Source organism: Rhea americana, unplaced genomic scaffold, assembly GCF_003343005.1.
Source record: "Rhea americana isolate MKP2758 unplaced genomic scaffold, rheAme1 scaffold_301, whole genome shotgun sequence".
Classification (NCBI taxonomy): Eukaryota; Metazoa; Chordata; class Aves; order Rheiformes; family Rheidae; genus Rhea; species Rhea americana.
This window is the reverse complement of record NW_028186426.1, coordinates 681,396-708,991: the sequence shown is the minus strand read 5'-3', so window position 1 is coordinate 708,991 and position 27,596 is coordinate 681,396. Positions and strand designations below refer to the sequence as shown.

The 27,596-nt window shown below is 38.1% G+C and overlaps 2 protein-coding genes and 1 long non-coding RNA gene across 6 annotated transcripts; 1 reads left to right on the top strand and 2 right to left on the bottom strand.

Annotated features, from left to right (window-relative positions):
* On the bottom strand, positions 1–7,255 carry CCDC117 (coiled-coil domain containing 117). Of its 4 annotated transcripts, none has more exons than XM_085309730.1 (6): positions 7,074–7,253; positions 6,588–6,949; positions 5,797–5,847; positions 5,196–5,429; positions 3,615–3,752; positions 1–3,068 (listed from the first exon to the last, which is right to left on the bottom strand). In XM_085309730.1, the coding sequence occupies exons 2-6, from the start codon at positions 6,941–6,943 to the stop codon at positions 2,816–2,818; spliced, it is 1,032 nt and encodes a 343-aa protein (XP_085165856.1). In that variant the 5' UTR covers positions 6,944–6,949; positions 7,074–7,253; the 3' UTR covers positions 1–2,815. The 4 variants fall into 4 exon arrangements, with proteins under 4 accessions (XP_085165856.1, XP_085165857.1, XP_085165859.1 ...); XM_085309731.1 differs by having other exon boundaries at positions 6,588–6,946; XM_085309733.1 differs by lacking the exon at positions 3,615–3,752 and having other exon boundaries at positions 6,588–7,255.
* Positions 7,256–7,960: 705 nt separating this feature from the next.
* LOC146593177 (solute carrier family 2, facilitated glucose transporter member 11-like) lies at positions 7,961–22,499 on the top strand. The gene is given in 13 exon segments (XM_085309728.1): positions 7,961–8,320; positions 10,039–10,137; positions 11,502–11,662; positions 12,257–12,381; positions 13,287–13,416; positions 14,656–14,804; positions 18,137–18,324; positions 18,898–19,008; positions 19,126–19,227; positions 20,441–20,516; positions 21,062–21,189; positions 22,156–22,319; positions 22,321–22,499. Coding segments are annotated over 13 exon segments (1,515 nt in total). The 5' UTR covers positions 7,961–8,275; the 3' UTR covers positions 22,358–22,499.
* A 1,100-nt stretch (positions 22,500–23,599) lies between these two features.
* On the bottom strand, positions 23,600–27,302 carry LOC146593176 (uncharacterized). The gene is made up of 4 exons (XR_014896442.1): positions 27,176–27,302; positions 26,455–26,599; positions 25,070–25,117; positions 23,600–23,765 (listed from the first exon to the last, which is right to left on the bottom strand). It is a non-coding gene; the product is annotated as an uncharacterized LOC146593176 (long non-coding RNA).
* Between the last annotated feature and the right edge of the window lie 294 nt (positions 27,303–27,596).

Here is a 27,596-nt window from a genome sequence, read left to right as displayed (position 1 = left end):
TAAAAAATATTCTAAAAAATTTATTGAAAACTGACATACAAAGGGTGATTTGGTCCGAAGAGAAAACAGACCAGGATCAGGTCTTCTATATTTAAAAATAAAGGATAAAGATTTTCCTAATACTGTATCAACCATGCCATCCTGCTTGTAAACAGAATTAATAAAAGTCTTTTAAGGAAGCCAACAACAAATGGAACTGTCACAAATACAGAAGTTTGAAATGACTCAGAAGCATTCCCCTCCCTTACACTCTCCAAATCATTGCTAGAGCAAAAACTTGCTCAGTCCTCGCACATAATTCCTACTCATACTCTTCTGCCCTCACCAATTAAGAGATTCACCTGTTCTCTTCTAAAAGAGGAGCTCAGATGAATTACAGAAGATTCAAAATACATCTGCACTAAAGCAAAACTTCTTAAGACATTTTTTGCCCATCTCATTCATGGTCTTTATCAATAGTTAACTGCTAAGTTCTTGTTTCAGATGATAGGGGTCAGTGATAGTGCATTGGCATCAAAGGATTAAAAGAAGAAATAGTCTGCTGAAAGTCAACCTTTAGTTCAAATTTAACAAGAAAAAAAATCTTTAAAAGAGTTCTACATAAATTTGTTCTCCTGCAAGTTAATCAATTTGTATCAAGTGTTGTTGAGATGGTTTAATCAAATCTTTTTTTTCTCCTTTCTTTTCAGTTCATTTAGGATCAGATCCATCAGGTAAAAGTCCCAACCTTGAACCTTCACTATAATCCTGCAAGCTTAAAACCAGTTAGGTATTTAGAGGCATCCTATTTTCTACCCTTATCGACTACAGCCTTCTCCAAAGGCATTGCTTTACATTATACTTGAGCAACCCAGCAAGTTGAAGGCTGTATATTTTAAGCAAGTTTAGCAGTGTAACAATACTCACATGAGAAATTTTACACAGTTTATGGAAGAGATTTATAGCAGAGACTGAAAGTAAAAAAGCTGCACACATTCTCCAATTTAATATAAATTCCAGAATGGTAAAGTTGTACACCAGTTTCCAGACTAATATCTATTCAAATGCTGGTATGATTTTAGTGCATTCCAAAATTTTTTAGCAAGAGACAGCAAATTTTACACAACCTTCAACAAGAACAAGATAGACAGGATAAAACAAATGAAGGACTCCTCTTCCTTGACCAAAACATGCTTGTCAAAAGATACCTTTCCAATAAAGAAGTTTTTGCTGTCAACCAAGAGAGGAGAAATGATGACAGCAGAAAGGGAAGCTTGATTTTAAACTATCCACTATGGGTTATTCAACAATAAAAAAAACCCAACCCCCACTTAAAAAAAAGAAAAACACAAAGATTATTAAGAACCTGTGCAAAGAGAATAGAGATGATTTTTTCATGCAAACAAACAGCTGAATTACTGAAAGATCAATGTATCTCCATCTCTATGTTACACAGAAGTCAAAAGCAGACTGGGATGGTAACACTCCCAGCAGAGTCCATTACTGGGAAAGGAATTTCTTAAGAAAAGTCTCAATTCAGACATCTCTAAGAAAGCTTGGAGACTGAATAGAAGATTCTTTACTTTGGTTAAGGGTTTTAAGCATAATAGAAGTGTTGTGTATTGAGGAAAGGTGCAAGTAGTAACTCATTGGCAGTTCCTTTTCCTAACACCATAAACAGAGATAAATTCTTTTGGCATAAGTCTATATTAACTACCCGGCATTATATTAATGGCACATGTTCTGACTTAGACTGTAAGTCAAGTTTCACTCAGGAAGAGGGCAAGTATCTTACTCACTTCACCACCAATGTCAGCAGTCACACTTAAAGTTTGGGACTTAGTTATATATGGTAAGCAGCATTTAACCTTCCTTACCCAAAAAGCAGTTCCATGTTATCTGATTTAATTACCAGGTTTATCAAAATTAAAGCATACCATTTATTTCATCAAAAGTTACACTGACCTCAACTGACTTTTCAACTTAATGCATATAAGCAAAGAATCACAGCACAACATAAAATGTGAATCAATTGGCTAGGAAACACTTTTCTCTAGATTTTGCATCATTTGAAAGGAAGAGGGGGCCATCAAAAACGTAAGTACAGTTTTATGGGGCAGTGAACCAAAGAGAACTAATGTTAGGAGTTATCTTGCAAGTTAGTAGCCAAAATTACCTTTTTTTTTTTTTTTTTTAAGCAAAAGGCTTATACTCAGCTATGACATTCCTTCCCTACCACAGTGCAGCATGTGACATGTCTACATTTGAGTTTAAATGAAATGCAAACCAGCCACATATAAAGTAATAATTGTGTGAAAAAGTTATATTTTTACAGGGATTGCTTTTTTTCTAACCTGTGACCAGACTCAGAAATATTCCTTTCTTTCAGTACCTTTTTGTAATTCAGATGAAACTAACTGACAAAGCACAGTATATGCATCAAAGTCTCAATGGCTCAGTAACTGAAAGGTGTGGCTTGAGCCACAGTTACATTCAGAATTTACATTATATACTTTACCAGGGACAATTAAGAGGATATTTCCCCACTAACCAATATGGAAAGCTACTTCCTTGTTTGAAAGCCCTTTGGATTTCGTTCTCACTTTAAAAAGAAGAAAAAAAAAAGTATATTTAACAGATCAGACTACAGAAGTCTTTTTTTTTTAATTTCCTAAAGTTGCGTCTGGCCAATCTGTATTGATATGATTGTTACTAGGAGAAAACAAACAAGAAAATAAAACTCCAGATTCACACATCAAACCAGAAATAAGCAGGAAATGAAGAAACAGCAATAAAAACATCAGAAGGTCACCACTTCCAGTCTAAAATCTTGTATCTACAACTCCATTTCTTCTTCAGCACACCCAGGGATCCCCAAACTATCATACAAATTTGGAGACATTGCAGTCTGTTGTGGTTCAGGGAATGAGTCAGTCTGTGGGTGAAAATCAGCTCCTGGTAATGATTGCTTAGCTTGACACTCTTCCGTACTCTGCTGCTTGAAATTCTTCACAGAAACAGATGTCAGCTTATCTGTGAGAAATTCTGGAAGAGGTTTCCAAAGCACCAGCTCCATAGAAGGACGGCTCCTAGAAGGAATGGAGACTCAGTTGAATTAAAGTTCTCCAATCACAACTATTAAATGCAGAAGACCAGTCAGTATCTTCATCCTTTGTGCTAACCTGGAGTTATGTCTCAGAATGCACATACCAGTTTTTTTTCCTATTAAATTTTCTCTTCCTTAACTAGTTCCATTACTTCTAGTTCTAACCTGTATTCAAGAAAAATCTTTTCTGTTGCTCCAAACTTGATGACCACTGTTGGTCACACTTCAGGACCTTCCTCCTTTGGAAGCTCACATACATAAAAAACAGAGTATGCATGCGCATTCAACATATTTCATCCTGTACAAATGAGGAGTAAAAACAGACAGCTTGATGACCGCTAGAGTTACACTTGCTTCTGTTTTATATTAAGATAGCATTTCCTGGTTTTGACCAGATAAATGGTGTGTTATACAATGCTGACTGCATCATGCAGTAATAAAGGACATCTCCACAAACATAACAGACTGGGTCTCTCTTCTAATTCGCATGTGTTAGCTACATAGCACCATGATTTCCTCCAGAACTTACATAGATTCTATTATTTTCTTTGTCAGGACTTCACCAAAATCCCTCTTCATCCCTTTTTTAAGGGTATCTGACAGGATAAGAGTGGGCAGATTGCTAATATTTCCATCAGCATGAACTTCCTCATCTTCATCAATTATCCTAGGAATGGAGGGGGAAGAGGGAAATAAACACCTTTGAGCATACTGTTAATAGGCACATCTACTGCAGACTACAGTTATATCTACATGCACTGCATTGTACAGTGTAGATATCTGACCTAGGTTGGGTACCAGAAGCAGCGGGGCTGTGTTAACATGAGTCTCTCTTGGGCCAATTTAACCTAAGAACGAATGTTAAAATATAAGCCACACAAGCAGCTATGCCATTTCTGGTACCTGAGCTAGCTTTATYATCTCTGCATTATCCAGCAGTATGCAATGCAGAAATACACTAAGAGAAAGAAAACAAATTCACTTCAGTGGAAAGTGTACAATTCAGTCATATTACAAGAATGAATCTTAGCTATGCAGTAGCTTAACTTTCTCAGCTCCCCATGTCTTAACCTTCAGAATTACTGAAAAGCTACCAAACACAGTTCTTAAACTTTTTGTGTCATTTTAACTCCAGATAAATGGATGCAATATCCTTAAAGGTTAAGCATTTAGAACAAACTTAAGGCAATACCTTTGTTTTTGATGCACCTTTCAAAGAAAATTTAACAGAGTAGCTGGGAGGGACAGAGAACAATCCTCTGAGAGAGCCAAAGCAAACTTCGTAATGTAGAAATAACCAGATAGTAAGACAAATATTACTGCTCTTATTTGCCCACAAAATATTAAAATTGTGCAACAGTACCTTGCATCTTTTCCAAATTTCTTATGGAGTAATAATCACCTAAAAACATCTTTAGTCCTGTAATTTCTGTAACTTTTGGCTTTTCTAATGACTGTTTGCGAGAGTCACTTTAGAATATTTTGGAATACTAGCTCAACTGTAATCAACTGATATATGCATGACATTCTCAGAAACCTTTCAAAGGCAAGAGCTTAATGCACAGTACATTTATTAAATGACTGCTTATAGTCGTCCCATTATAGCCGTATCAGACCTTCTGACATTTAACTATAAAAGGAACCCCAGTCTTACTGCATACATGCAGAAAGATCTTACTGGTTCCTGTTATTTTGTATACTAACAGCTTCACATTTATCCCGAGCTACTAGAAGAATTAATCAGAACAAGTTGCAATTGACAAAGAAAATGGTGAGCTCAAACCTAACCAGACAATATCAGTTAAAGTTTGAGTTCTGGACAGTCACAGAAGAATGATTCAAAACCCACCCTGCTATTATGATGTTGCATAATTTTAAGGAGATAGTTATTTATTCAGTATATCTTGCTCTATAGCTCTCAAGTTCAGATCATAGTATTGACCCCAAGAGGCATAAGACCATAGGGAGCCTAAAAAGAAATCACTCGAACAAAAGGTTCATCTCAGACTTGTAGCAGCATGGTTGTACTGCTCAACTCTAATTACCCCTGAATGCCCAGCAAAAAAAAGGAAAGCTAAGCAAAGCCCATCTACTCAATCCCTGCATTTACCTGTCCTCAATTTCCTGAAGCTTCCTGCGAGCAACCTCGCATTGCTGTTCCCCCATTGTCTGATCCATTTCTTCACCGGGCATTTCTAACATGGCAGCTTCAGGACGGCTGCCACCATACTGACTTGCTACCTCCCCAGCTGCCTGCTGACCTGCACAGAGAATCCATTCTTCAGTGCTGGGATTCAAAGGGGAATTTTTGGCTCCTGTCAGTCTCTTCTTCCTCACAGGACAACTAGGAAACAAAACCAATTTACAATTGTCAAAAGAGAAATTGTACAGAGAATTGTTTCATGTAACTTACAGGAAAAAAATATTTTAGAAAGTCACATGCATTTCAAGGGATTTGACACACTACGGAAATTAAATCTCCTTCTCCGAAAGCATGTAAACCAACATTCCTCTTACTAAAATGCTACACAAATAATTAGGTGAATAAAATGCATTTGGGCGCATATCTGCAATTCAGGGGAAGAGTTCCAAACAGAAACAGATAGAGGTTCCTTTCCTTTATATCTTGTAGATGAGATGCATTGAAATCCTTACAGAAAATAAAAAGCAAATTAAGATTTTTCAGACCAAAGAAGACAAATTTAATTTACCCTTCTGCCTCTTCTTCTAGTTTATGCTTCTTTCCACAGCGAACAGACACACTGCAGAAAAAGAACAAATGGTTATGTGGCTGGTAATTATCTTCCAAGTACACTGGGATTTCCAAATACTATTTTTCCTCCCTTTTAAAATTTCACTACAACAAATAACAAACGCTAAAACCAATTCATAACGTGTCACCAGCTGTGAAGGAAGTAGAAATTTTGGACAATAAATGACCACTTTGTTCCAAAAGAAGTCAAAGAAGAAAGGAATTACTCAGTTCTCTGAGCTGAATTCCATGATAATTTCTCTTCCTGTATGGTATTTGTTTTTTTCCCACAGTGAGCAAGACTGATTTTTCCTACAGTTCAAATGTTTCGAGAAGTAGTATGTGATCCAACTTCACTCTGTCGCACAGTGACATACTCAAATTAAATATGACCAAAAAATAAAATTCTGCATCACGGTTTTTGTCTTCACACAAATACTTTGTGCTCACGTAAGAGAAAAAGTAAAATAAAAGTACAAGAACTTACAAGAACATCGAGATCTAGCTAAAAATGACCACGTTTCTTTCCTTTTTTGAAAGCTTCTTCATGCCCCACCAATAAACTTCAAGACAACAGGACAACCAAGGCAATTCTAATACTGCACAAGCAGTGGCATACTAAAAAAGCACAAATTATGGTCTTTTTTGAAAAGAAAACTTAAACTTTGCATAGGCCTACTACAACGGAGCCATATTCCCCCCTCCCCCCCCCCCCCCCCCCCCCCGTTCGGGGAGATGTTTTGTACTTACTGGCTGTGGCACTGCTGCTGGAGCAAGCCCGGGGGCCGTTCTGCGTGTGTGAAGGAACCCACCGGTGCAACACTCAGACCCTCGTTATAGCTCCCAACCGCCGCTAAGGAGGCGAGGTCAAAGCTGTTCCGCAGCCGGAGGTCGGCGGAGCCGCAGCCGCGGACGCTGCCGTTCCCGTTCCCGATCCCGATCCCTGTCATCGTCACCATCCCCGGCTGCACCGACTCCAAGCCGACGGCTCCGGGCTGCGAGCCGGCCCCCGGCTGGCCGTGGCGGTCCGGGGCGCCGGCCAGGGCCTGCGGGAGCTCTGCGGCCGCGACAGGGAGGCCGCGGCAGGGTCTGCCCAGCGCTGCCATCTCCTGCTGCCGGGAGAGAGGGACATGGACACGGCCCGCGCGCGGCGCCACTAACGGCCGCCGACCAGGTCAAGTCAGGTTGCGCCGCGTCGCGCCGCGCCGCATCGCGCCGCGCCCCACAGCCGCTCACCGCCCAGAGCTCCACGCCGTGACACCCAGGGCTCGCTCAGCCGCCCGCGCCGCCCAGTGCGCTCTGCCGCGCCGCGCCGGGCCGGGCTGGGCCCGGAGCGGGACGACACCGCCAGCTCCCAGCTCCTTCCAGGCCTTTCGCGGCGCCTGGGGCGCGCGCCCGCAAGGCACGCCGGGAGCCGTAGTCCGACCCTGGCGCACGCCGGGAGCCGTAGTCCGGGCGCGGGTCACGCCGGGAGCCGTAGTCCCGGCCGCGCGGCACGCCGGGAGCCGCGGGGCCGGAAGGCGGTCGCGGGKCACGCCGGGAGCCGTAGTCCGGGCGCGGGTCACGCCGGGAGCCGTAGTCCCGGCCGCGCGGCACGCCGGGAGCCGCGGGGCCGGAAGGCGGTCGCGGGKCACGCCGGGAGCCGTAGTCCGGGCGCGGGTCACGCCGGGAGCCGTAGTCCCGGCCGCGCGGCACGCCGGGAGCCGCGGGGCCGGAAGGCGGTCGCGGGGCACACCGGGAGCCGTAGTCCGGGCGGCGGGCGGCGCCCACCGGGTGTGAAGGCCGCGCTGGCTGCGGTGTCGCCCTGGCCACGGGGCAGCCCAGGCCTGGGCATGACGCTGCGGCTGCGGCTGCTGCGCTGCCGCCGGGCGGCGGGCGGGGAGCCCCGCTGCCTTGTCCGGCCGTGCCGCGAGGAGCGCGCAGAGCCGGTGGCCCCCAGGGAGCCTCGAGGTTGCGGCGCCAGGCCGCGGACGGGGCGGGCTGCTGTGACGGCCAAATCCCTGTCAGATGAGGAGCTTAGCACGCAGCTGCTCGCTGCCCCGCTGCCCGGAGTGACGTGGAGCCGCCAGCGCCCCGAGCATGCCGCCGAGGCACGAGGTAACTGCACTGCTTTTCCTGGGGGCCGCGGGCAGGGCTGGCTGCGGGCGCCTCTCCTGCTCCACCGGTGCGGGGAACCGCTCCCGCGTTAAGGGTTCCCTGAAAGCGCCGCCGCGAGTTGCTGCCTAGACGCCGTGGCTTGGTAGGAGCTTACAGAAGTCGGACGTTGCTGTYGTGAGGGTCTCGTGCAGCGCTGGGAGGGATTCCGGTGGCTGTGCTGGAGTGCAGGCCCATTGCCCCTGCTCCAGGGCAACAGCAACGTCGTTTCTTTGGCACCTTTCACTCCTGTAGAGTAATTTACTAAACTTTTCAGAGGAAATGTAATTCAGCCCCTGCTAAGAATGGAGTACAAACCCCTGCTGAGAGGGTCTGGCATGCAGCGCAAGGTAAGCAGAGCCATCTTAACCTGCAAGGATGACTCCTGTGGAGAGTTTGTGAGTTTAACAATGAATTGCCAGTTGGAAAGTCTCTAATCGTTTCATGTTTAGTTTCAAATCAAAATTACATTAAATGATCAGGCTTGTGAATTTTTATGTTTTCCAGTGACTCTTAGCTGTGTTATAAGATGGGAACTGTAAAAACACATTTTCTGATTCTTGTGTTTTTACACTGAGTGTAAGTTGAGCTGGCTTTTGTTTCTGGCATGTTTCTGAAATTAGGTGAAAGTGCTCATAAGCAGTCATGAGTTAAGCAGCTCTCACAGAACAGGTAAGGCTGTTGTCTCTGCTCTGAAAAGTCAAGCTCCAAGCTCCCATGTGACACAGCATGTGAGGGTAATGAGCAGACTGATTTATTTGGGCAGGAAGAAGAATGGAGGTATCGTAACAAAATATAAGTTATAAGATATGTGTTAATTTTTCTGGATTTGCCTTTCTTTTTTTCCTTCCCCCTCTCTGCCTTACGAACTTGAAGTTCTTAACGATAAGTTTTAACTATCTATCCTGCTGATCAGGAACCTGAGTTGCAGGGAAAGTAAGGAGCTAGTTCAGGTCAAATGGTCAGTGGCGGAGACAGGAATCAAATCCATGGGTCTTGCCTTCTATTTCTGTGGGTAATTAATGAGATTTGCACTTCCACATGTGACTGGTGTTGCTAATGCATCAGTGCTGCTACATTTTTGTTAGTCTTGATAAGGATGATGTTGCTTTTTATTTATTCTGCGTTAAGCACGCTTTGATTGTCTGTGGTCATATTATGTAGATTAAAACAACGACCTTCGTAAATGTGTGAGATCTTTACAGGAATGTCTTGACATTGGATTATTCTAGGATTAAAGTGCTAACCATGAAACTTCATTCTGGTTGGTAGAAAAAGATAGTATGGGCATGGAGGAGTTAAGACAAGCAATCATGTGATTTAACATTTGATTATGTCAAAGAAAATTCTTCTCAACAAGAACCAAATCAATATTTGATAAACACTGCTTTTTCTCTGATCTCGTTGTACTTCAATGGATGTCACCAATGAGCTCTATCGGAGAACTGGTCTCCTTCATGCATTCTGGGTGTTGGAAAGAGCAGAATAATATTGAGAACTCCAAACTCTTTTGCATGGAATTGTTCTAAAATTACCTCTTAGTAATTGGAAATAGAGGGCATATGGCAACATTTGATAAGAATCTACTGTCACAGACACACATCAAAGAAGTAGAAGATTAAAAGCATAGCTGTTTTAAAGACAAGAGAACATTGCTTGGACCATGGATGACCTTTTATGGCTTTCAGACTTTTAATGTAGTTAATCTTCATGCTATCTTAAAAATTAATCAATATTACTATCTATTTATAGAAAGTATAAGATATGTAATAATTTGTGGGGAAAAAAATTACTGTATCAGTGTATCAACTCAAATACCATAGAAGAATCAAGCAAACCTCAACTGATCATGACTGAAGTCAGCATGAAATGTTTTTCCTCCTGCAGATGTTTGTGAAGTTGTATAGTTTTATAACCAAACACTTTTACTGTTCAAAAATAACTGAGATATAATAATGATAAATAACATAATAATGATTGTTTCACTGTGATTTTCTTCTAGACAGAATATGCGTGAGTTGAAGGCCTTACCGCTTTAATGCCCCTATTACTCTGTTTTGTTCTCTAGCTCCCCAGCTGGACCTTATTTCTGTCTGTTTGTGCTGTGGGAATTGGAGGGACCTTTCAATATGGATATAATGTTTCCATTATCAATGCACCCACACAGGTAAAACATTGTGCTGCTGTTCATAGGGTTATTTTATTGTGAGGGAGGTGTTCTATCTCACTGGACTGAGAGGCCAAATGCACTTTGACTATGATGGCAGTGGGAACCAAAGCAGATTTCCTCTAATATGAAGGATTCTTGTTGATTTCCTAACGGGTTTCGTAAGAATTTGTTGTTTGAATATCTCCTGTTAGAGGTATTCCACGTCTGATAAAAGTGAAAAAACATGCCACCTAAAAACCTTTTGGAAAGTCTGTTTTTGAAGGATTAACTGAATGAATAAGTAACATCTTTCATTAATACCTTTGACTAATGTAGCCCAGATATTAAAGATAGTTATAGCAGTCTATTACAAGACAGCATATTGGGAAAGATCTTTTTAGAGAGTGAAAAAACTTGGGTTGGTGATGTCTGAGCCTGTATCTTTAGCATTTCCACCCACTTGTTAGTTTTGCATCCATTACTGTGGCCTTGAGGATTCTGCATACTTTATGGCTGACTCAAGAGGGACTGAGCTAATGAAAGAGCTAATCACTTTCTTATTAAAGTGATAGATACAATTTTCTGCTGCCGGCTGATTTATTTTCCTATCCAACTGTAAAGACTGCATTTGCTATACCATTGTATGCTTTTCACAGATGTTAAAATAAGCTGATCATGAAGGAAGATGTCGTATGCTGGAAACGGGGAGTGTCCAGGAAGTTGGTTCATGTATTAATTCTGTATTTGATGGCTAAAAACACAAGTCTGTAGTTGCAGATGCATGTCAGTTCAAGAGTTTCTGAAGGCAAATTTTACAAAATCAAGCATGTAGAATAACAGTTGGAGAGTACTGACATGTGAAGACTGTAAGAAAGGAGAAGGAAAATTTGAGTTGAGAAGGGGAATTTTACTTTGAATTATTGGATTACACTAAAAAGAAAATTTAAATGTAATGTCAGGATGAATTTTCTGGCAGTAGGATCTGTTAGATTTTGAGAGACTTCTTTTCTGTGAGGTATTTCTAAAAGCAAGTGGGACTTGCCCACCTTCCCTGTCCCCCTTTCATTCAGAAGGACCTCAAAGCTCTTTCCCAGTGATATATGGAAAGGTTATGTGTCTCTAGTGGAATATAGACTCTCCTGAGATAAGGTACCAAAGGAAAGCCACTCAGCAGTTTTTGAGATGTATGGGGAATAGGAAATGGTATTCTGTTCAGAGAAGATTCCGCTAGTTATTAATATTTTCAATATAATGCCACTAAGATAGCTGTTTCTTGTTAGCTCCTGGAATGGGATTTCAAGATTTAGATGAAAATTATTTATAGCGCTACGTTATAGGGCTTATACATAGTGCTACACATTCCTCTTTCTTTTGTAATGCAGCATATACACAGCTTTTTAAATGAAACCTGGACTAGTCGTTATCACAAGAAGCTAAATCTGAATTTGCTGACTTTTCTCTGGTCTGTCATTGCTTCTATATTTTCACTTGGAGGCTTGTGTGGAGCCCTTATAGGAGGCAGCATGGCAGTCCGGCTAGGCAGGTGAGTTGTAGCAGCAAGTAGAGATATAGCATGTTTTCTTTTCACACTTTCTCACTGTAACGTAAAGTAAATAAATAGAAAAAGAATGGGAGAAAATGTACCTTAGGTAATTAAAAATGTTTTCACTAGGAAGCAGTTTTCTAGCAGTAATTTACGGTTTATTCTAATGTTACTTTAAAAGAGGAAGAAGGATGATTTATAGTCTTTCAGTCCAGGCCTTCCATTAAATTTCTTGAAATCTAAGCAGAATTATGCATATATTGTATGGAATGAAACACAGTTTCCCCATACACACATTTACAGCCTTCATGCCAGTAAGGACATGCTGCCTAATTTGCAACATTTCATAAGCATTCCATGTAGATACAGCATGAATGAACATGAACACGCCCCTACCTTGTTATGCATTTCTGCTGTATTTATGCCTTATGTTTGAACTTTATTTTTAAATATGAGTAAATAGTTCTGTTAGATTCTAGTGAATAGAGTGTCTTCAGTACAAAGCCCTTTTTTCCATATTATCAAAAAGGAAAAGGTTTTAAAAAACATGTTTCTCTATGTATCCATAATGTTTTCTTTTTTTTTCCCCTTTAGAAAAGGAGCTCTTTTGATGAACARTATCATAGCAATACTGGCCTCCATTTTAATGGGGATCAGTTTCCCTACAGGAATGTTTGAGCTATTGATTGTTGGCAGGTTTTTGATTGGCATAAATTCAGGTAAATGAATTTCTATTCCTACTTTCAATAAACTATAGTGAATGATAACTTATCATTACTGCTAATTCTGTACATAGTGTGATTCATCTTTGTATGCCATTTTGTAAATATGATGACAAAAATACTCTGCAGTCTGAATTGGAATCTGAAGGCTGTTAAGTTCATAGAGAGATCAGAAAAAGTCTGATTTCTTATATATTTGCTTCTCAAAGCAAAATCTAGAGCCTAAAAAGACTAGTGCTGTAATGCTGACCTAATGTAATATGACATGTTATTAAAGGCATGGAGAATCATATCTCTGGTGGCATGAGGGGAATAATTATTTATAACGATGGTGGTATTTTGTCACAAGTTTCAGCAATGGGCTGTGGCAAAGATTGTATCACTGGAGGAACTGAAAAAACTCTATCTAGAGCTAGTTGAGGGAATTCTTATAGCAATAGTTTAGGAAGAACATTATAAGAGGCAAAAGCCAAGTAGATCAAGAAAACTTGAATCAGGATAATGGGCAAAATAACTTTGATACAGCCTCCTGTGGAAAGAGTCCTTTAAACACAACAAAATTCAGAAGAAACTGTTCTGAGTTTCCAAGGATAAACTCCTAGTTCTGTATGCTTTAAAACAAGCTCTTTGTTGCAGCAGATATTCCATGCTGCATGTTGAATGTAAACTCAATCAGAATGCTTAAAGGCCTGGAGTTTTAGGAAGAAATAGAGAGGACAGTTAAAAAGAATCTAAAATAAACCAATGTGTCATAAATGGTGCCTCAGTATTTTTCAATAAACAGAATATGGTAAAGGATCAAACTATCTTTAGCGTAGAAATCCAGGGTACATGTTGATTATCATGAACTGTGTGAAAACCTAGTAAAATTTAATCCATTAAAAGATTTTTTTTTCTTGCAGGTATTGGGCTCTGTGTGCAGCCTCTATATCTTGGGGAGGTTGCACCAAAACATCTTAGAGGTGGTATGGCCATGGGCAGTTCCATCTTTTTGACAGGGGGGATTCTGGCAGGACAAATAATTGGTTTGAGGTTAGAAATACATTTTTTTGTGTGTGTTTTGTATTAGTCACATGTAGAGAGTTTCAATTGCCTGCAAAGCAGTCATTTTAACAGTGAATCAGCTGAAGCTCTGATCTACCTCTGGGTAGATCTATAGAAGATCTATCTGTAGGAAGAAAACCCTGTTTTCACTGCCTTATTTCTACTATTGCAAACCATCTGTACTACTCCGTATGGAGGTATTCTCAGATTAGATGGGTCAGCCAGAACAGCTTCAGTAAAGCAGGTACAGTTATGCTGAATTGGTGTTTCTTCCAGTTTCTTACTGAAGACAGTGGGGCATAACATAATTCGTAAGACCAGACTAAGAGTAAAGATTAATTTATGCGTTTTAGCACTACAGCTGATCCTTGTCCTTTCTGAGCTCAGACCAGGTTGCTAATGACTTTATCAAGTTGGGTCTTGAAAACTTCCAAGAGTGGAGACTGTACAATGTCAAAATGAACAGCTTCTTTCATGAACTCTGCTGGAAGCTTCCAGCTGCCTTAAGAGCCACTGTTAATACCTGAAAAATAGCATATCATCTGTTGTGCCTCTGTGCTGGTACTTAGAGCCATTGGACTTCCTTTTCTTTTTCTATATTGCCACTTTCTTAACTACTTTTGCTGGATACTTCAGGCATGAAGTCCTACCACGTTCTATGAAATACAGTAGAAAACAAGCTTCAGGCTATATAATTTTGTCTTACCTAAAAGCTAGGATCACTATTTAAAATGCAATACAATTTCTATTTTAACAAGTTTGTATTGCCCACAATGCATCATTCTGCTGACTCTAGCTATACCAATTTTAATGATTAATTTCTATTTAAATACATCTTCTCATCAGATCAGCTTGAATAGGAGGTGGGATCAAATGACCTCCGGGCTTCTCTTATGTAATTTATTCTATGGTTATCAAAAGCAGATGTATTGCTGCTGATCTTAAGGTGAGGTCCTTACGTTTTCACTTTTCTATGCTACTAGGAAGCCCTGCTTTGACAAACCTGAAAATAATGCTTAGGACCAACACAGCAGTATGCAGCAGTAAGGTAGTGTTGCTCATCTCTTTACTTTCCAAACTTTCTGCTGAGGTTCACAAAAAGTAGGTAACCGGTTACAGGGAAACTTACCTCAAGGGAGAAACATCTTGCTCCCAACAGTCTTTTGAATGGTCACCATTAGCCAATTGCATGATTTTTTTCCCCCCCTCCTTCTGCACTTCCTCCAGGGAATTATTGGGTGGAGAAACATATTGGCCTTTGTTGCTATCCAGCAGCTGTTTCCCAGCATTTGCCCAACTTGTATTCCTGCCATGGTTTCCTGAAAGTCCCAGATACCTTCTTATTGACAGAGATGATGAGCTGAGCTGTGTCAAAGGTAACTTAGAGCATTTATGCTGTCTCTAAACCTTCAAAATATCACAGTGGCTATACAGGGTTCCAGATTACCCTTTTCTTTTAATCAGCACAGCACAATTATTTTGCCTTGTGCTTTTTGGCCTGAGTTTTTCACCAAGTGAGCTTATATGGAAAAATGACTTGTGGAACTTTATAATCTATAATGGATTGTGAACAGAACTTCAGTACCTTGATTCAGATGTATGTTCATATTTTGTTACTGTCTGCTAAAATCTCTGAAGATTTTTCCCTTAATTCTCTTAATTTTTCTCTTATATTAAATAACATACGTAAAATACGTAATCTCTCACTGTTTTGTTCATTTCCCAGGATATATCACAAGTAAATATAAGTTATCAGGTATATTTTTTATTTTCAGTGATACTATTGTACTATTACTGTAAAAAAAAAAAAAAAAGGAAATCAAAAGTAGTATAATAAAAAAGGAGACAAAAAAGGAGATCTTTTTATTAAAGAAGGTGTCATATTAAAAAGGGAATCATTGGCTATTTTAGTAGAAAATTTTTTTGATCTCTATTTTCAAAATATTTAGATATCTTTCTGAATATCCTTTTTTCCTCTCTGATGTCTCATGTAGGGAGAACTATGACAGTTTTCAGGTTATTTTCTCTTCGAGAGATGCATGATTGTTCTCATTTTATTCAAACTTTACTCATGAAATAACTATAATACAATAGCTGTGAAGTACTGCATAAATGAGCAAGTGAGGCCAATGTGCTATAAGAAGAACTTAAAACACACAAATTTAGATTATTTCTGATTTTTATTTATCCTGAAATTACAAAATTCTTCTACACTGCAAGAAGAAATTAATTATCAACAGATTCTTTTTTCTTAATAAAATGCCAAAAGGAGACATCGTGTTAGTCATTTGTATCCTCACACACCATGGATAGTATTTCACTTCCCAGACAGACCTCATGAAGTAGTACTCCAAGGAGCAGACTATTAGCCATTTTAAATAAGTCTACTTAATTCATTCAGCTTGATGGAATGTCAATCCTTTAAATATGAAAAGGCACTCAAAAAAAGGAGGGGGGAGGGAGAAGGTGGGGGGGACGAGACAGAAAGACTTAAAAGGAATCCCAGTCTACAAACCCAGACAATAAAATACTGAATCTCAAATTTGTCAGAAATATGCTCAGTCTTATAACACTTGTGACCTCTAGATTTTCCATTTAAAATGCTAAACAAGAGAGAAAAGAACAAAGGACAGCACGTTCTTTCCCAGGAGTAAAGTATAATCTGTTTGAAAGTGGTCAGATAGGTTAAGTATTGCCAAAGCTCTGTAGATTCTGTGAAGTTTTTGCTGCTGCTGTTGTAAACTTGTCCCCGTGAGATTGCATTCAGTAGTTACTTAGATCAAGATGGATTCTGTCGAGATGGTGATACTCCTTTGTGTCAAATTGTTGTTTTGTAAGATAAACGCTTATGTGTTAAGGTCTTTGTTTAAAATCTTTGACGTATTTCGACACAAATTCAATGTATCTAAAAGTTTATTTCTGAGCAATACTACACAAATATAAATATGCAAAACCTGTTTTCTTTGGCTATTCATCATTAGGGGACACTAATGCATCAAACCTTCTGTTCATAAGGCTGGATAATATTTGCAGAAATTTTAAACTTTCATGATGCATTCAAGGATTGCTAAGTCTGCTTTTTGTCCTCACTGAGATAATCTAGTATCATATAACTGTGTGTGAATACACATAGTTATTGCATAAACAGTATGTGAATATACATGTGTGAATATACATAAATATGAATATTATGTGAATATACATAATTTAGAAGTTTACCTTGTTAGCATCTGATAAGTTTATTTTTACCTAATTTTATTTAATTCTCATTGTGTGCATAAATAAGGAAAACTTCAGTTCTTCCTTTGCCTTTTTAATGTTTCTTTTTTTGAAGCACTGTTGATAAGCCTGTGAGTTTTTACCTGTCTGGAAAAAGTATTCCTAGAGAGAGCAGTATGCCTTGTGAAAGGATCTTCAACAGTATTAAAAAGGAGACTGAAGAAGCTTCATTACTGGAAGTGTCGAGGGCAAGGTTAAATCTGTCAGAAATGATAAGAGGGAGAAGGAAATTCATAGGGAAAGATAAAATCTTCTGCTACACTAGCTTGTGTAATTAATAAACAAGCAGAAAAAATAGTAAAGTGTTTAGGTATAGCTGTGTGTACCTGCAAGTCTGTCTCTCTTTTTCCCTTCCTGGCCAAGTTTGTCAGCTGATCTGATAAAATATCTCTCTACTTACTTTGCCCCAGAGATAGTCATAGACTGTCACAATTGCAAAAGCACAACAACTATAAATGACATACAGAGTTAATCCTGCCTAATTGGGAAGCCATGGACAAGATGATCTTACTGTTACTTTCAGGTTATGATTTATTTTGTGGTTTTTTTAAACACAATTTTGTTAATCTAAGTGAAGCTTGCAAGCGTCATCATGTTGAAGTCTTTGCCTCTCTTTTTTTAACAGCATAATCAAGGATTGCTTTTTTTTTTTTCCCTATATTTTTTGGTTTTGAGGTATTTTTTGTTTGAGCCCCCCCCACCCCCCAAAAAAAGAACTGTGGTTGCTCCTGAATTGATACTGAAGAATGGCTAGAGCTTCAAACACACTACAGTATTAGCAATAACAATAGCATTGAAAACTTTCTGCTTTCAGGATCATCGAAGTTCTGTTGTTCTGCTTAAAAAGATGAATCGTCACTTATGATGTACTTAATCTCGAAGATTTTAGAAGAACTGATTTAGTAGAGATCTTTCAGCTTTGCATTCTAATGAATTTTGTTGATACTTGCTTTGGAAAAGTTTCCTATTCTCTTTACTGTAGTTCACTAAATGCATTCTACTGGCAAAAGTAAAGGCAAGGACCTAACAAAAAAACTTGGTATCAGCTTATAATTTAAGCAAAAGACTATAAGGTGCTTGCAAACACTGTTTGGAGGTCTGTGATTCAGATACAAAATACTTCAAAATATTCACCAAGCATAATATTTTAAAATGAGATAGTCCTCTAAGAAAAGTGAACACAAAGAACAAAAGAAGAATCACATTAATGAAATGTCCAAATCCACGAGAGCAAAAATTAAATTAAAAGAATACCCTTTATGGTGGAAGACCAACAAGCAAATACTAAATCATTAACCAAATGATTTTTTTTTTCCATAAAGTTTTCATATCCCAGCAAAGGTCAGGTTATTATGGAAAAACATGATTTTCTAGAAATTGTGTTCAATAGGTAAATGTACAAGAATCTATCATCTTCTTTTTTTATTAGCTTTGAAGCAATTTCATGGCTCTTTACAATATCAAATGGAGATGGAAGACATACAGCGGGAATGTTTTGCCTTAGATGGGGAGAAATCCAAGAAACCCTGGCAATTATTCACTGATCGTGGTGTGAGATGGCAGCTCATTACTGTGATTGTTATGACTATGGGCCAGCAGCTCAGTGGCATAAATGCTGTAAGATTTCATACTTACAAACCTAAATAATTGCTAATTTCCATGTGTTTTATAACCCTTTATTAAAATGAAGGATTGATGTAGAGAAGTTCAGAGACATGAGATAAATGAGAAAGAGTACCTTTGCTTTATTCATGTTTGTTAAATTGAAACAGATTTCTCCCCTATGTATTTGCAAAGGTAGGAATTAATTTGTTTGAATTTCAGGAAGGGTTTTACAAAAGTTACAAAGTAGTTCATACTTTTTTTTTTCAGTAAGGACCTAATACTTGTGTTTATATCTTCATTCTACTGGAAAAGTAAATAATGGTGGATCAGCTTATCCTGCTATATATAGCTTAAGAACGATGAAGCTAAATAACTATATTCGCTTTTGTGCTAGTAACCATATTCACCTACACAGTAAATTATATATAGTAAGTTATATATAATCTTTGCTGTCTGCATCATATTTGTAAGTCACAATATAAAATATATTCACATGTATGTTTAGTATGAACTTGACTGTCTCCAGCTGATGATTTAACTACTGGGAATATCTTTAATGTCCCTTTTTCTTTCTTTTTATTCTAGATTTATTTCTATGCAACTTATATTTTTAAACAAGCTGGGATCTCAGCAGAAAAAATCCCGTATGTGACACTAGGCACTGGAGCTTGTGAATGCCTCACAGCCCTCACCTGCGTATGTAACATTTTTTTTTTCTGCCTTAAAGCAAAATTGTTGCTCTTTATGCTTGAAGAACAATTTTGGTAAATATGTGGTCAGTATTGTAACAAAAATGTTCTGTCTTGTCCATAGGGCTTATTGATTGACTGTGTGGGAAGAAGATTTCTCATCATTGGAGGGTATCTGCTTATGACCCTTTGGAGTATTGTTTTAACATTCTCCCTGACTTATCAGGTGCAAAGAAGGGTGAATTTATATTACATGATATGACAATAGTGAGTGAAAATCTGTGCTATTCAAAAGAACCTTTCAAGATGAGAGCTGCATAGGTTTAAATAGCAACGCAATTAATGACAGCAATGAAAACATTTTCTAGGTGGATTTTGATCGATTCTGGAATATTTCCCTAAAATAAAAGAATAGTCCAAGCTCAGATTTGATCCTGTATTTGTCTTAAAGCTACAGCTGTGTTAATGTTGTTAAAATTAAGTAATGACAAAACAGCCTCTATTTTTTTAAGTAATTTAGGATGAAATACTACATAGTGAGATTGAGCATCGGTCTGCTTCAGTTACTTGTAAAACAGACAAACAAAATCTTTTACAGATGTTGAAGTTCAAAATGTGCTTAAACGCATTAGATCAGAATTAAATGTAAATTCAAAAAAACCGCAAAAAGCTATTATAAGTATTCATAGTGTCCTAAATTCACCATGCAAATGTTCTTATTGATGTAGTATGAAGAGATGCATCATAAATTGCTCTGCATGTGTTATCATCTCGAGTAAGGCAGTCCCACAAACCTCCTGAAATGAAGGTTAGAAGAAATGCATCTCTACATTTCAAGACCATGCTCTACTATATACTTACTGTGTAGTGTTGAGGACCCCTCGTTACCTTCTGGTAATCCAAGCAACATGATGTAGGTGCAGCTGTCCAGGTCCCTGTTAAGTGCTGAGTCCTTCATGGCTTCTTACAGGAGCTCCAACAGCGAGCAACTCCATTCATTTAGTATTTGATTGCCTGATAAATCCCTAGCTGACTAAGGTAGGATTAAAGAGCTGTAACACTTTCCCCGTCTACACCACCAAAGTTTAGAGCTTGCTTTGAACAGGTGTATGTATCACATGGTCACATTTTGGGTATGATGCTTGGAGGGACAGTAGGTCTACAGGCTAGCAAGCAGGCCACAGAATTGGCAGCTGAAGGATGCAGGAGTAGAGTAAGCTGCTAGGCCAAGCAAAAAAATTGACTGAGCCAGGCTTTAGGCAGAGCATAGACTTAGTTATTTTATCATAACTTTTGTAGACTTCTGCTTTTCTTTTTGTATAATGAGGCTTGGTCATAGTTGCAATAAAATAGGTGTGTGAAAATGTAACTGTTAAGGTAGGCCTGAACACTGGATAATCAAAATCTGAATTGGAACTTCTCATTCTCTTCTTTTCCAGGAACTATACTCATGGGTACCATATGTGAGCATGACATCTATATTTGCCTTCATTTTGAGCTTTGGGTTGGGACCAGGTATTACACACTAATAAAAATTTTTAAGTGGTAAGATGAGTGTTTGGGTAAAAAAAAAAAAAAAAAAGTCAAACTATGCTGTTCAAGCCAGACAGTAAGTACTTACTGTATGGTTGTTGATGTAAAGGAACAAAAGTGGTCCTATCTCATCAAAACAGGGTAGTTTCATACAACCTGAAACATGCTTTAAGACTCATAGTGCATTCTTCTCAATGGCAGTTAGACACGAGGGAAGTTTTAGTTCTGGTGTTTGATGCATTCTAGTTGCACAAAAAAAAAAAAAAAAAAAAAAAAAGTTGAGCTTTTAAAGGTTCGCTAGCTCCCTGAGCAGTCCCACTGAAATAGGGACACTTTTTTAAAGGATACGTACAACATGAGCAATAGATTCCTAATTTTGCAGTTAATCTATTGAGAAAAATTTTGAAGAGAAGCAGATCAGCTACTGGCATATTTGAAAGCAATTGCCTTTTCTTCAGCTTCAAACATACCTGAAAATGCACACTTAGCATAGTAACCTATTCTGTTTCTGAAACTGATTCTCCCAGGTGGCATAACAAATACCCTGACAGCTGAATTATTTATACAGTCTTCACGTCCTGCTGCTTACATGATAGGAGGAGCTATTAGTTGGATTAGTTTCTTCACAATTGGAATGCTCTTTCCCTTTATAGTGGTAAGTATCCATAACACTTCTTTTTCTAATTGTATCACCTTCCCTTACTCTTCTCTTAGGTTCCCTCAGATTGTTTTTTCTTATACAGTAACAGTTAAACATAGGATGTGCACAAACCCTTAACAGAGTATAACTAGATTCAGTCACTCTTAAAATACTTTTAATATCTAAACAGTAATAAAACATAACAAAATAAGTGAAAAATATAAGGAATGTATGAGTGGTAATTTTCATCCTCAGAGTCAAAAAATGGAGAAGGTATCAAGACTAGAAAAACTTAGTTAGATACTGAGATTCAAATAACACATTTTTGTAATAGCTTCTCTGGCTACTGTGTCAAAGTAGTAGTACCACCTGAGGCTAGTAGCTTACTTCTCTTAGGTCTCACTAACCTGTCTAAACTAAACTTACAGAGGGTTCTCTGACCAGAAAGTATATTAGGGAAAATACTATGGACTTTCATTTCTAGCCTGTTATTTCCTGTTTTAGTATTTATTCTTGAGAGCATACAAGAACTGCATGCAGTAGAGTATCTCAATAATTTTTTTTTGTTTTTTTTTCTTGCTGTTGAACAAGTATTCATAGTTAAAATTCTTCATAAACACTTATAAAAAGATTTATAAAAAAAACTCAATTTTTAAAACGAGACAGCTAAGTCTAAGCAACTTTGAGTAAACAATGAGTTGTCAGTTTGTCACAAGTACAACATTTTTGTAACAAAAACTTGTCAGATTACACTTTAAACCCATGCACATAACATGTGTGTGTACTGCAAACCATTAGTAGTCTTTTGTCTTCCCGAAAAAAAAAAAGCTATATGTAAAGTTATGATAATAGGTGGATCATCATTTAAAAAAAAAAATCTGGTGACAATGTTAGGTTTGCCAGGAAACAGAAAGCTCTGTATTTTCCAAAACCCACTATCATATTTGACATATGTTGTAATCAGATATATTTTATTTTCAGAATGGGCTGAAACAGTATTGTTTTCTGGTGTTCTTAGTGGAATGCGCCTTAGTTGCTGCTTTCATCTTTGTCATAATTCCCGAGACAAAAAACAAATCTTTTCTGGAAATCAAAAAGGAATTTCACAAGCTTAATTTTGGAAGAAATAATAAAGAAAAGGAAACAGCTGTATGAAGGAAGACAACTCCATGATGAATTTTAAAATATTCTGTGCAACTTTACAGCAGTAACTAATTAATGAGAATTATGAATAGTCTTCTGAATTAGCTATAACAAAATGAACAAGGAGCTTATTAACTGTCGTACATGCAGAAGGAGTTTAATTAAAAGACAGGTTAATCTTTCTGAAGTGTTATTAAATATATAGTGTATTACACACAGATTTCAAGTTTAGATACAACTTGCTATTGTACTAATGCAGAAATGCAGGGGAGAGGTGTTCACTGGGTCTCTGTTTTTTGCAGAATTCTTTAGAGAGCCAATAATATTCAGTAACTCTTTTTATTTCTAAGCCTAGTCTTCATATCCAGATAATCGAATATGTTTTATTCAATAAAATATTAACATAACTAGTATGCTGTAGACTTAAAACCCAAATGAGAACTTACCTACTCAAACTGCTATTTCAAATATTCTCATTAATATAAAACTTAAACTAAGGTATTTAGTTGCTGTTTTTCAAATAAGTAACTCCTTTGAAAGATTTCAGGATGTTCCTCACTCAGTCCTAATGTAACAATACAAGGACGGTCTATCCCATAGGAACAAAGGTGGTAGAGCATCTATTTGAATTATCTTTATTAAAATAAAGTTTATTAGGCTTATTTCCTGAAAGGGCACAATATAACAGTTTTGGGGGGAGGGGTTGATTTTTTTTTTTCCCTTCCTCAATCTAGCATTTTAACATTTTAAACTGAGTGACAGGTAAGACCTGCACTGGTTATGAAGGTCAATTCCTAGCATAACAAAATCAACATCGTTAAAAGCAGGTAAGTACCAGAGAGGGCAGACAACAGAAATTAAAGACATTTCACCTTTGAAGACCTTCCAAAATGATCTGGTAGAACACAGACAAGAAGACTAAATAGAGCTTGGAGGGCCTGTGGAATGAGCTTTCTGCTTTATCTTCAACATACCAGACTTTTCCTCAAAATAAAAAAAATAACATTTCTGAGCTACTAAAATGTTAAATTCCTTACTGTATTTGTATGCCTGTTTGATACTAATTTCCATACCTGCAACCCCTGCTGGGACAGCAGTCCTAACTTACCTCTTACAATTTTTCCTGCTTAGAAGCATTTCCTACTTCTACTGGTTAATTAATCAGTGCTGCAGTAAGCACTGTATTTCTTCTATGTTAACCTTCCTTCTCTCAGAATCAAGAATTATAAACAAAACAAAACAAAAACAAAAAAAGAACAGGAGGCAAATACCATTTCCCCAGTTTTTGGTTGCTGAATCAGATGTTTAATTGAAGATAACACTAACTCTTACAATAAAGGAAGCAGGGAAGCAGTATCAGGAAGGGATCTTTTTGTTCTTTAGTTTATCCTCTAAGTTTGCAAAGTATTTCATTTTGGCTAGAAGCTTCTTAGCTTCTTGAAGATCATCTGAAATGAAATAAAATATTACTACTTTTAGAATTACTACTTCATAGTTATTTCTAAGGTAAATCCCAACATTCTACTGAAATTAGAATTAAGAACTAAAAATTGTAAGGACCCATACACTACTAAAACAGAATTTTTGTATAGCATTACATATTTTGATTTCAGAAGGTTTTGGGGGCCTCAATTCAGATGTTCCACAAACATTTAAAAATGTCTGGGACAAATGGCTTACAGCTGGAAAAAGAAATATGACACAAATACCCTTTAGTAAGTTTCCTGTAAAGTGGCTATAGTGTTGATGTAGCAACTGAAGAAGTATAAGTATATAGGCAAGTGTTTTGTTTTGTTTTTTTTTTTAATGTATATGATTAGACTAAAAATGCAAAAGATTTGGTGTTCAGATGGAGGCTGTTACAAAACTGGATTGAAGCAATTGCTCCTTACTTAAACAATTAAGTAATTCGAGGTGAAAGGTGGTTTATCTCCTACTGACAAGGACAGATGCAGCACCATCCTTTACTCTCATGGAACAAGGAGTTGACAGACTATACCATTATAATTCTTCATATGCAGGTCTGGTCACCACTACCTTCCATATAGTACCTTGAGTTAACTATTACAACACGCTATCTAAACCTAACAATAAAAGCATTCTAAGACCCAGCAGAAGAATATTAATGTTTCTTCCCTGGGTAATAAGATAGTATGGATTGGTTCAAGCTCTTGTCAGTCAGTCAGCTAGTCGTGTTGGTCAAAGTTATGTTAATAATGGCCCAGGCAGTCCCTAAAACCTTAGGCTTAGCCAAATGGGCCATCAAGTCCTCTTTTGCTATACAGGTTCAGTTGCAATCAGCAAACACATTCCTGTTTGGCCGCTTACTGCAAAAAGCAGTACCCAGACACTATTTTGTTAACAGCATCAGGTCTGCTGAACAAAATCCCCAAATTCCATTTTGAAGCTTTAGATTTTTTTATTTGAAGTTTGATTAAGAGTCTGTTTTTCCCCAATATTTTGGGAAACAAACAAACAAAAAATCTTAATCTCCAGGATGTGTTGGAAGTGACCATTTTGATGCAACTGGAATTTATTGAAACTTTTTTATTAGAGCTTCCCCCTGCCCTTACRAGGTCTAGGACTAAAGGAAAGGTCAAGTTAGATGTATTTATTTTAAACATCCAACACAGAACACTTGTTTAGGCAGTGAATAGCTCAGAAAATACTAGCCAATAAGAGAATGTGGGAGTTTTATTTAAGCATTTATTACTGATATTATGGCAGAAAAGTACTTAATGCAAACAACTACCTCTTTCAAAAGCTGCAGTCACCTCTTTGGTCAGTTCTTCTTGTTTAACTGTAAAACAAAATAATTGTAATTTGTCATATACTTAGTATATTCAATACCACTGCATTATGATTGTCTGTGGGGAACTTTATCAGTTTTATCACAGTTTTTTGGGAGCGAAGAGAATTTTCTGTATTAGTGCCGTCAATTACTTTCACTATCAGTTCAAACATATGCTTCTTTGTTTAGACAGATTTTATGAACAGTGATGCCAATGGTCGCTAGATTCTCAGAAGTCTGACTTACTTTCAGAATTTGTTTGCTACAATTTTCTTTCATTCTATAACTTTTTATTCTAATTGCTTTTGACGTAGTGTTGTTACTACAAAGAATGAAAAATAGTTATGAACTAATGTTTTGGATATCACCAACCACATAAAAAGGAAACTTGCTAGTGTAAACATAGTGATCACTTACTAAATTGAAGAAAAATACTGCAAGTGATAGCCACTAAGTTGAAGAAAATTACTGCAAATACAGTATGGAGATAGTAATTGCGTTTGTAAATTATGTCATGGTTACTTGCATTAACATGTAGAAAAACTATTTTGCTGAAAGGCTTAAGTCTCCTTTGTACAGAATAGCTTTGACAGAGTTTATCACATCTCACTTGTCTTGTCCTCTTGGTTTAGTGGGCAATGGTTTGTTCAATCTGCACAACACTACTGCCATCAGATTATGCCAGCATCTTGTCTGGATTCTCCACTAGCACTGATTCATGAACTGCCTTTTAATGAAATATTTYATCAATTTTTCTTCTACGTTCACCAAAATACTCAACTTTTTCACTTTTTCCCAGTGAAAGTTGGGAAGTCTTGTCACTGACAAATGACCATTTCTGGTAGAAAGTACTACTCAGTTTGGGCTCCTTCATCACAGAAAATTTCCATATATTTATCTGCTTGAAACCAGAAGATACCCAGTTAAGTAGTTTATTAAACTCCATTTTGAATGGTTTTTACCTTTGGAACAATCTATGTGCCCTTATCTGCTGAAGACTGAGTAAGAACTTTGTTTTTACTGTGTATGTATATATATATATATGCACACATATACACACAAATATATGTACACATACACACTATATGTACCTTCAGAATAGGTACTATCATGCAGATTTTCTGAAGCCTGTTTTGATTTTTAGGTGGCATAAATTGCTAATGATAACATTCCTACAAAAACAGTGCTTGGAGCAAGTCAGTTCAAGTGCAATGCAGGTAAGTGATACAAACTAAAAGAAATACACTGATAGAATTAAGAGTCTTAAGAGAAGCTAGCTTATTCACATGTGACAAGATACAGAAATGTAAATTAGTCCTGTATAAAACTGCTAAATTGCAACCTACCTTTAATTAAGGTTTCAATTTCTTCAAGGTTACCCTCGTTATTAGGCTCCACTAATTTCTCATTAATTTCCATGATTTCCATGAGAAACTCTGAATCAGCATCATAGTCTGTCTCTTGTGCCAGCTGTATTCCATTCAGCTCCAGCTTGTGTAAAAAAAAATAGGAATTTGGAAACAAATGTTGTTACATCTATTTTAGTGTAAATGATTTTCTAGAGTACTTATGTCTTTAAGTAGAGCTAACTTGCACAGACTCGTATTTAATAAACTTCAAGTATGTGAACTTACTCAGTGAAGTATGCATTAACAGAGTCTGTTAAAATTAACTCCATAGGTAGACCCTAAAAATAAACAGTTAATCAGAGCAAGAAAAGTAACAAAGGCTGCAAAGAGCCTGACTCAAATTTAGAAGGAACAGGTAGGGCCAAAGACAACATATGAAACAGGTAAATTAGTGACATAAGCAGGAAGTGCGAATACAGTAAAGTGTCAGACGAAATAGTGGTGTACAGAAAGGCTGATAACTTTTAGAAAGCTTGTTTTTGCCCCCTCTTCTGTCCTAGGTAGTCCTGTTTCTTTTTCAGAGGAACACAAAATAGCAAGTTAGTGGTAGAGTCTGAAGAATTTTATAAAGCTCTAGTTTGTTACATTATTACCAGCTGCCCTCTCTACCTATGATTAGTTAGGCGAGTGTTAATACAGAGTGTAATGGAAACCTTACTAGATAGAGGCCACGGCTCAAAGGATTCAGAAGGGTTTGGTAGGCTTTGTTAAGCAAGGAAGAGTGCTGCTCAGAGTAGTACTGTTCTTTCTGTCAACAGAAAAACAAATAATAGCAGCAAGTTATGCATAATAATAAATGGCAAGATACATTACGCTTAATTACCTGCAGAGGAATAACATTTCCACAGCAATACAGGTGTGTAGAGCTGAAAGCTCATTTTAACAGAGATGAAACGCAGAGCACGGGAGAGGGCTGTGCAAAACGGAGCCTTGGCCCCCTCCGGTGACCAAGGTCATGGAGCCGGCAGGAAGCCCCCGAGCTGGCGCTCCCGCCCGCTTCTCAGGCGGCAAAGCCCGGAGGCCGCTGGGGCCCCCGGGGGACCGCGGCGGCGCTGGGGGCGGCCCCGGCCGCCGCGGGG

Coding starts and splice junctions, on each gene's coding strand:
- CCDC117 (XM_085309730.1), bottom strand. CDS start 6,943: ATGGCAGCGCTGGGCAGACCCTGCCGCGGCCTCCCTGTCGCGGCCGCA. Junction 5,430..5,796: donor CTAGAAGAAGAGGCAGAAGG/GTAAATTAAATT, acceptor TTTGTTTCCTAG/TTGTCCTGTGAGGAAGAAGA. Junction 3,753..5,195: donor CTTCAGGAAATTGAGGACAG/GTAAATGCAGGG, acceptor CTCCATTCCTAG/GATAATTGATGAAGATGAGG.